This window comes from Engraulis encrasicolus, chromosome 6, assembly GCF_034702125.1.
Source record: "Engraulis encrasicolus isolate BLACKSEA-1 chromosome 6, IST_EnEncr_1.0, whole genome shotgun sequence".
Taxonomy (NCBI): domain Eukaryota; kingdom Metazoa; phylum Chordata; class Actinopteri; order Clupeiformes; family Engraulidae; genus Engraulis; species Engraulis encrasicolus.
This window is the reverse complement of record NC_085862.1, coordinates 34,468,389-34,478,368: the sequence shown is the minus strand read 5'-3', so window position 1 is coordinate 34,478,368 and position 9,980 is coordinate 34,468,389. Positions and strand designations below refer to the sequence as shown.

At 46.2% G+C, this 9,980-nt stretch overlaps 1 protein-coding gene across 1 annotated transcript; it reads right to left on the bottom strand.

Moving 5' to 3' along the window:
• Nucleotides 1–1,507: 1,507 nt before the first annotated feature.
• Nucleotides 1,508–9,561, bottom strand: nrl (neural retina leucine zipper). Its single transcript, XM_063200202.1, has 5 exons — nucleotides 9,448–9,561; nucleotides 8,770–9,372; nucleotides 7,652–7,942; nucleotides 4,047–4,268; nucleotides 1,508–1,654 (listed from the first exon to the last, which is right to left on the bottom strand). The coding sequence occupies exons 1-5, from the start codon at nucleotides 9,559–9,561 to the stop codon at nucleotides 1,508–1,510; spliced, it is 1,377 nt and encodes a 458-aa protein (XP_063056272.1).
• Nucleotides 9,562–9,980: the final 419 nt, after the last annotated feature.

The window sequence follows — 9,980 nt, the reverse complement described above, 5'->3', positions numbered from 1 at the left end:
TTTCAAAGCCTGATAATTACTGCACCTACACCAGTGTTGCATATTTTTAACCCTCTTCCACTATTTCATTTTTCTTTTATTCACAATAAAAACATTTAATTACTACTATGCTCAGATTTATTTTTTCAACAAGCAGATAAACCTCTAGCTCTGTCAAAATGAAATAAATTATTGCATACTATCACCTGTAGCTTGTTGTATAACCTGTAGCCTCTGTTTTCACATAACAATAAAAAAAAGCGCTCATTATTATTATAATGTGTTATACATTCTTATTCTAAGACTCATCTTAAAGAGAGAGAGGGACTCAAAGTAGTTTGATAAAGAAAGCAGCATTGTTTTCAGCCAAGAGGCTACTGAGAGTCTTGCCTTGATCATCACACTGCACTGTCACTCTCAAAACCCCCTTAGGCCTTAGTATGTCCAGACCGAACATGGTAAAAGGTGTTAAAAGGAGCAGAAGAAGGCCAATAAGTCTTGCTGGACCTATAGCGTTAAAAGTGGTATTTGATGTCAAACACTCAACTGCGTTTGATCAGGGCAAGCAGAGTTTGAAGGATGTTGACATTCCGATTAGTTGCCAATGCACCGTTCAACCCTTACTCTTACAGATGCCTAAAATGTTCTGCCGATGTCCAAATCACTTTCAACGGCCCATTGAAATATTTCGTAATAGCAAATGATGGCTTGAATTGCGGCTAGTACCGTGCTTTTCTCTGAACGTAGTTAGACCTGGCTGTCTGCCAGTCATTCTCACTCCTGTATGGATTTTGATTGACCCTGGAGAAGGAGAATCAGGACAGCCAAGAACGATTGTCAAATCACCAGTTCAAGAACTACAAAATCTTTCAGTGTGTTAAAGCCTGGGATTCAACCCAGCCCCAAAATGATTGTTTGCAATGACACGGATGGTTCTGCAGCCCTAGGTTGCTCAGTACCCCAAAAAGTACAGACGTAGATAGAACTATGTTGATCAGCTGATTTGATATTCCGGCAAGAAGAAGCCTCTCCAGAGAAGCGTGTAATGTGATGCTTGATTAGGCTATGGAGTCACACAGTTCCACAAAAAAGAAAGGGTCAAGTGAAGCAGCAGCATCTGTCCAAGGAATAACAGCATTCAGGGCAAGAGATATGCTGGAGGATCACGGTACCCTCAAGAAGCCCTATGTCCACATCCTAAATGTTCAGGGGAAGAGGGAGGGACCGACCGTTTTCATCATGACATGCATCCATTCAATTCAAGTCAAGACATGCTGAGAGGCATGTTCTCATCATCTCAGACTTCATGCCTCATAGTGAAGTTGATGTACTGAGGAAAAGACGCCAATTGTGCAGTTTTGGTTTGTGATGCCCCTCTGCATACCTTTATTTGCTGTCCAGATGTTCTAGTTTTACCCCACATTGTTCAGTTGGTTTTGGCTGTATACCCCTTTTGGCTGTTCTCCCCAGCAACCCCTCTCCCGACCGGCGAATTGTCGATCCGGTCCACTGGGGTTCCTGCATGTTGTCACAGGAAATAGTCCGGAGGTGGGGAAGGTGGGTTGTTGCCGTGCGCCGATAGCGCCTCGTTGGAGCTGATGAGCTTCTCGTAACGAGCCTTGTAAGCGTCTCTCTCCCGCAGTACCCGAGAGAGTTCACACTGGAGCTGTTCTAGCTGAAAGGGAGGAAGCAAGAGGAGAGAAATCAGTCCTGTGACACACTGTCAGACTGTCACAGGTTAATGACAACCAGGGCCGTTGACAGCTTTGGCTGGGCCGGGACAAAGACAACTGAAAGGGCCCCAAACCCACTGCATAGTATAATGTAATGAGGATCCAATTCTGGGCCCCCTCTCTCCCTGGGCCTGGGTCAAGTGACCCATTTGTACCCCACTGTCAGATTCCCTGATGACAACAGACCATCACACAGAAGATGACGCAGACTTCAGAGACTCCTGAATGCTATGAAGATACTGCGATTTCATAGATTTGTCTCCACATCTCTCTCTTGCAAGAGGTTGTGTAAACTGTAAAAATTGGAAGTCGGAAGAAACTGAAGGTTCTTTGAGCAACTTTTCTTTTTTAAAGGGACACTGTGCAGGAAATGGTCAAAAAAGGTACTTCAACTATGCTGCTCATTGAAAATGTGTTGCCTATTGCCAAATTTGATCTTTAAATGAAAGTTTACTAAGTATTAAACACATATTTTCTAGTATGGTCCAAGTACAGTCATTTTTCCAGCTAAAAATGGCTATTTTTGGAAATTCAAAATGGCGGACCATGGAGAAGATCCCCCTTTTCATGTATGAAAAGTGAAATTTTTCCAGTCATAATGAACACTTAGAATTTGATTGTGGTGATAAGTATTCATGAAAAAGGTAACATTATTGAATGTGTAGCATGAATTCTGGAAATAAACAACTAAAAATCTCACACAGTGTCCCTTTAAATGTAGCAGACTTGTGCAGAATTCTGTATCTGTTGCTCAGTTAGTTACAGATCTTCCGAGCTGCTTGACAGATATCTTGTCAATCAGGGTGATATGAAGAAGAAAAATAATGAAGCAAAAGATCATGAAACTGAAGGATGTTTTTCAAAATTTGCAGTGACTAGACCTACATGTCTACAGTCTGTCTGGCAGAAAAAGTCTTGCAAGCAATTACTTTTCAGCATAATTAGCTTGGTAATTAGTTAGGCAGTGATGTCTTATGTTCAAAAGTTATAATTTTCTGCCTGATTTAATCACTGTTGGACGTATGGAATAAAATTATCCCTGATACATGCTGTATGCATCACTTGCAGTTGATTTTATATGCCATGGTAATGAACATGCTGATATTCACCTGTAAGTAAGTAAGTTTAATTTATATAGCACATTTAAACAGAAATAAATGTGTCAATGCGTCAAACTAAAATACTAAAACTAAGCCATTAATAAAAAATAGATTAAGAGCAAGACAAAGTCAACAGCAAGAGTAAAACACATAAGATACAGAAAGCCTTACACAGTGGGAAAAAGGCCAGATAAAATAATATGGATAAAATAGAAAAAGAGAATTTGGTTCGTCCGTGTGCACAGCCAAATCCCCCCACAGCCAATGTTGTAAAGGGATAATGTCTACCTTAAATGAATGAAATATCAGTTTGTCTTTGATGTCCTCACCCTCAAGGTGCATTAATACCAATTGCTGTGTACCAGAACACACAGTATGGTTGGTTGGGGTTTGGTACAACATTTTGTGCTGTTACAAGCTGTGATGAGGTAAATTGTCTTGCTTCTCTCCATTTGCTATTACAGTAAGACGCTTGTGTGGAACACATGAACATCGCTGTTTGTGTCATGAACTGTCACAAACAGTGCACACACACACACACACGCACACAGAAACACACACACACGCACACACACACACACACACACACACACACACACACACACACACACACACACACACACACACAGACACGCACACACACACACGCACGCACGCACACACACACACACACACACACACACACACACACACACACACACACACACACACACACACACACACACACACACACACACACACACACACACACACACAAACACACACACACACACACACACATCAAGTTAATCAGCAAAGGCTCGTACAGGGACACTAGATTGGACAGAGTGAGAACTTCAAAGCAATAGCCTGCTTGATAGTTTGGGGGCTAAAATATAAAAGGCCTACAAAAACACTTGGTCTTCATAAGCTTTGTGAGCACGCTGATCAAGGTACTACAACATTTCTATATAGTTGCCATAAACTGTGGACACGTCTCTTGGACAAAAACCTATGAATTCCTGAATACATGAATAGATATCTTAGTCACCTGGGATGTGTGCTTTTGCTATTCATTTCAATGGGACACTACCTAGCCCTTAAAATGGCATGTGAGAGTAAAACAAAATACCTCGTGCGCACCAGAAACGTTCTGGGCATTTTTAAGTGAGACTTAATTATTTACCTGCAAAACCACATTTACATTCGCATTTGGCGGCTTAGCGCGTGCCAATGTCAAGCCTGAACGCCTCACCTGCTGGGTGAGTATGTGCTTCTCTGACTCCAGGGCGTGCCGGTGCTGCAGGCGCTTGTAGCGGCAGGACTGGGCGTAGCCGCGGTTCTTCAGCGTGCGGCGCTTCTGCTTGAGTCGCACCACCTCGTCCTTGCTCACGCCCCGCAGGTGGCGGTTCAGCTCCCGCACCGACAGGCTCACCAGCTGTTCGTCCGAGAACCGCTCCACCGCGTCCACACCACACTATGGGGGCAGAGGGAGAGTCAGGCAGAGGATGATGTTTACACCCAGATAGATAAATGCATAGATAAATAGATAGATGAATGAATGAATGAATGAATGGATGAATGAATGAATGAATGAATGAATGAATGAATGAATGAATGAATGAATGAATGAATGAATGAATGAATGAATGAATGAATGAACAGAGATGTATATATGAAGCTATATGAAAACCAGCCTATATAGACAGACAGACAAACAGATGGATTGGCATTGTCACATGTGGAAGGGTCAAAGCTGTCTTACATAGATAACATAGGTTATACTGCATAAATGTATAAAATGGAAAAGAGACTGTGTGAGGCAGGGTGATGTACTGTAGAGAGAGGACATGTTTCAGCTTAGGCCTACATGAAAAGATAATGGAGGTATGAGTGGGTTATGATGGATGGTGTGAGCTCTAAAAGCAAAGCCAAGTAGGTTTTTCACCTCACAAACTGGTTTGAAATGATCTATTGCAATGGCTCATCAACAAAGGGTGAAAAGCACTTCTGAATGTACTTTACTACCCTTCATGAGCTGCAGTACAACTGTACGGCATAATCTTGCAGAAGTGGTTTCGAAGCTTAATTGTGTAGTTTTCATGCGGTACAATTCTGTTTCCAAGCTTTTGGGCGACCAAAGACAAAAAAAACTGTTGTAATAATTACTTAAGTAAATTGGTAAAATGAGTTCTAAACGTTAAATGGAGATTTAGCCACATTTACTGCTTTCCCCCAATTTCATTAGTCTATTTGGCCAAACTAGTCACATTTTTTCATCTTTTGCTCTGCTGGGATGCAGCCAACATTATGTGTTTGTGTAACTTAATTGGTCCAAAACGTTAAACCTTATGCACAAATATTTACATCAGCTGAGTGTTGGACTCTGAAGAAGACGCACACAGCGTCAAAACGTCAGTCATTATGTTTTCACCACAATAAAATACTAAAAAGTATCTGAGTGCTCCAGTCATCCCTGGCCTAGTCTTTCCGAAGTGGACCAGTTTACTCTACATCAGCTGAGTGTTATTTGTGTGCAACGGCCATGTGCTTTAAAGATGGAGTAGGCAGCATACTGTACACGTGTTTAGTACATGTCTTGCATACGTCTGTCCATGTGTGCGTGAGACGGCAAGGCTATTGGCCGGTGAGTCTGGGTGCACATTTTTGTCCCACACATTTATAATCTGCCCCCATGTAATCTGACGGCCTGACTGAATGTGTGTGACAGTGATCAGGATTACCCAACAATAATAGCAGATATTATGCTAATCTCCATGCTCCACATAAAGAGATAGGCCTGCAGATGCACTAGACACCTGCTGTGAGGGTGGAGGTATTTTCTAAATACAAACTAAACAGACAGCTAAACAGATCCTTATTGTCACCTTTCCAAAACGCACTAAATTGCAGAACGCAACCTCTTCCCGTTAAACTAGCTCGTAGTGGCAAAGGTCAGTGACTGTGTCAGCACAACCAGCAGGCAATTTAGCGAATCTCACATAGTAATGCATTTCACCACGTTCCATTGTACTGTAGCTCGGTACGAGATTGCTTCCCTGGTGGCGGGCGAAACATATTCATCGTGTCTTTGCCCCTGAGACAAGTGCCTGTGTCCTTGGAGACTGAGTGCTCCAATTCTCCTGTGCCACGCACTGGCACATTTGTCTGAATATCTTTCACTACGAGAGCTCCTGAAGTAGCTTTTTCTTCTGCGTCTCATTTCTTTTCTTTTTTTTCTTTTTGCTGCACCGTGCGCCCAGCGGTGCCCTCCAATTGCACCAGGGCGCATGTAACAATGAGTCATTATGGCTGCATTATTGAGGTACTTTAACATAATTCACAGTTGGTTCAGGGTGGAGTAAAATTGCTTTTTGAGTGTGTGAGATTGTCTGAGTGAGTGAGTGAGTGAGTGAGTGAGTGAGTGAGTGAAGGAAAGAGAGAGAGAGAGAGAGAGAGAGAGAGAGAGAGAGAGAGAGAGAGAGAGAGAGAGAGAGAGAGCAATTTGATGAAGATGAAAAGGAAGAAAAATGAGGGCGGGGGAGATTTGAAGCAGGAGGTGATGTTTCTGGTGCTGTTCTCCCGCCTAATAATCCCTCACCCTGAGGCGCTGTCAGGAGTCTGACAACATGAGGAAAAAGCAACAGATAGTAGGCGTGAGAGCAACAGAGAGAGAGAGAGAGAGAGAGAGAGAGAGAGAGAGAGAGAGAGAGAGAGAGAGAGAGAGAGAGAGAGAGAGAGAGAGAGAGAGAGAGAGAGAGAGAGAAACACAGATACAGAAGGAGAAAACTTTGTTCATTGAGCTCTCTACTGCTGGCCTGATAAACCAGCCCTGAAGACTACAAGTAATTGTGCACAGAGTGTCTGGCTATGGCTCAATTAAAATGGATATCTGAAGAAGCGGTACTTTGCTGGTGCAGTTGTTGAACACAGGCACTGCTAGGGTGGGCCTTAAAGTAGATTTTGTGTGTTGCATTTTCACTGTTCATTAGCAGCCTTTGCCAGAACAGTTCAGTACATCATGACCAGACATCAAAAATAGGGATGCACCGATACAATTTTTTTCTCTTCCGATCCGATCCCGATATCTAAATTTGAGTATCTGCCGATACCGATACTACTCCGATCCGTTACCAAAACCACATATATGCATGGGTTTTGCTGTAGGCCCAAGTAGACTTTTTGGTTAGAAAAGGAACGAAAAGGTAAAAAAGAAGCAATCCTATCCTGAAAACTAATATGCAAATGTTATGATTTCATTACTAACATTACTCCTAGCTCAATGTTTAGTATCGGAATTTTTGGGAAAATTCCGATCCAATCTCTGAATTATGTTGATATCGGAACCCGTTACCAATACACCGATACCAATATCCCATCCCTAATCAAAAATAAGTAAAATCCAGAACCAGTCATTTCTACACCTCAAGAGAAGGAACATATAGCACTGTAAAGCACAGGACAGGACAGCACAACCATAATCCCTGGTGAAATAAAGTACTTTATGGGCAGTCATGGCTGAGCGGTTAGGGCGTCAGACTTGCATCCCAGAGGTTGCCGGTTCGACTCCCGACCCGCCAGGTTGGTGGGGGGAGTAATTAACCAGTGCTCTCCCCCATCCTCCTCCATGACTGAGGTACCCTGAGCATGGTACCGACCCACTGCACTGCTCCCCATGGGGCGCCACTGAGGGCTGCCCCCTTGCACGGGTGAGGCATAAATGCAATTTTGTTGTGTGCAGTGTGCAGTGTTCACTTGTGTGCTGTGGAGTGCTGTGTCACAATGACAATGGGAGTTGGAGTTTCCCAATGGGCTTTCACTTTCACTTTTCACTTATGATGGCTTATGATGGCCTGTTACCTGACTAAGTTGAAGGTGATGATGGTGGGGATGATGATGGGCATGCATGGGGTGGTGAGGGTGATGGTGGTGATGGTGGTGCTGATGGTGGTGCAGCCTGCCCTGGGGGCTTGGGGGCTGTTGGTAAGGGCCGGCCTGCCCGGCGTTGGACAAGGATTGTGGGCCGGAGGAGACGAAGAGGAGAGGGCGGTGGCACATGTCTGAGGCCTTGGCACAGGAAACGTCCCCTCCGCTGTCACTGCCCGAGTCACCCAGCGTACTGCTACTGGAGCTCTGGGAGAGAACAGGAAACTGGGAGAGAGAGAGAGAGAGAGAGAGAGAGAGAGAGAGAGAGAGAGAGAGAGAGAGAGAGAGAGAGAGAGAGAGACAGACAGAGGCAGAGAGAAAGCAGAGGAAGACAGAGAAAGAGTGTTTTTGAAAGAGAGAGAGAGCGAGAGAGAGAGAGAGAGGTGGAGAGAAAGAGCAAAATGAATACCACTGATGAATAATCTTTTAAATTGTCTCTTACAGTTTCAGTCAGTTAAGAACTATCCAAATGTATTGATACAAATAAAAGGTAAAGCTGTAGCCAAGATGTTCAAATTCCCTCAACACACTCCGAATATAATGCTACAGGATATCATGTTTATGTCAATGCAGAAGGTCTTTTCAATTTCAATTGAAAACCCTCGAAAACATTTAGATGAGATTCAGATGACTGCTGAATGAGATGAAAAGTGGAGGAGACACACTCACACTTTCGCCTGATAACTTTTCACTGAATACCAGATGAGTCATAGATGAATGAAAGAAGCAAAGGACAACACTCTTGAGGTTTTTCTTTGTTTATTCGCCCGGTGAGGAAGGGTTATGCCCGAAACGTTCGTGGGCGAATGAGGAAAGAAAAACCTTTCCTTGGCCCTGCCATGGGTCTAAGGGTAGGGCACTAGGCGACCTGGGTTTGATTCCAGCCCAGGCCATTTGCTGATCCTTCCCCATCTCTCTCTCCCCACTCGTTCTCCCCTGTCCTATACGCAATAAATGTTACCCCCCCCCCCTCAAAAAATATATTTTTAAAGAGTGCTCTCCTTCACTTCTTTCATTCAGCTGGATGAGGTGTCCATTTTGTGCTACCGTACCTGTGATCCCACTGCTACCGCGGCAGAGTTGAGTAGGGCCTCCACGGCATCCTCGCATCCCAGGAAGCCTCCCACGCCCACGCCGACCCCTACTCCTGCCGCTGCTGCCGCTGCCGCCCGGTCCCTGTCACCCCCTCTCTCGGGGGCCCCACCCAGGGCCCCCAGCAGCGAGGCGGCCCCCCCTGCCTCACCCCCAAACTGCTGCTGTAGGGCCGCCAGCCAGATCAGGTCCTCCAGGGAGGCGGGGTTGGGCGGGCACTGGCCCGGCCCACCCCCTGCACCTCCGCCTGGGATGGGGCTCCCCTCGGGGTTCCCCTGCGAGGCACCGGAGCTCAGCCCCGACACGTACCCGTTGGAGACAGAGAGCGGGAAGGAAATAGAGGAGGAGGATGATGAGGAGGAGGAAGAGGAGGCCGACGGGGGAGGGTGGGCAGCGTCGCTCAGTGTCGGGGAGGGAGGGAGGGAGGTGTACGGGCTGGAGCTCAGGCTGGAGTCCTGGGGGGGCTGGCCGCTGTACGGGGAGGGGCTGGAGGGGTCCTGGAGGTGGTGGTGGGGGTGTTGGAGGCCTTGCGGTGGCTTGGAGGAGTATGAACAGGCCTGCTGCTGCTGCTGCTGCTGCTGCTGCTGCTGCTGCTGCTGCTGCTGCTGCTGCTGTTGCAGTGGTGGTGGCGGCGGTGCTGGTGGAGGCGTCTCCGGCTTCACCTCGAACTTGAGCAGGTCGAAGTCGTTGAGGTACTCCATGGCCAGGGGGCTCGGGGGCAGCTCGGCCAGAGGAAGGGAAGGGGACGACATGATTGGCTGCTCGGGAAAGAGACGTGTCCCGCTGCGGGTGAGTCGAGTTGAGTGGAGATCGAGGTGAGCGCGTCTAACCTTCAGCGCTCGCACACACTGGCACTGGCTGTGTTGTTAGACTGTTGCTGTTGCTCCCTGTCTGCTGTTGGCTTGGCTTGGGTTGGGGTTGTGTTGGCTGCTGTGACTGGGCTCAGAGTCCTGTGGGATGGCGTCTGGCTCCCAGCACGCTGCCTGGCCTGTTTACGCTGACTGATCCTGTGGAACAGAGGACACCATATTATGCTGCGGCTGATGGACGTGGATGCACCGCGAATACTGCCCACAGACAAACTGACAGAGAGGAGTTGAGGTGAGGTTGAAGAACCAAGAATGAACTCATCAAATAAACCAATTGTGAGGTTGAAGAACCAAAGATGAGG

Bases quoted from the DNA above. Each gene is read 5' to 3' on its own strand.
- nrl (XM_063200202.1), bottom strand. From the start codon at position 9,561: ATGTCGTCCCCTTCCCTTCCTCTGGCCGAGCTGCCCCCGAGCCCCCTG. The intron at 7,943-8,769 runs GTACGGTAGCAC...TCTCTCTCCCAG, and splicing joins CGGTAGCAGTGGGATCACAG to TTTCCTGTTCTCTCCCAGAG. The intron at 4,269-7,651 runs GTAACAGGCCAT...CTGCCCCCATAG, and splicing joins ATCACCTTCAACTTAGTCAG to TGTGGTGTGGACGCGGTGGA.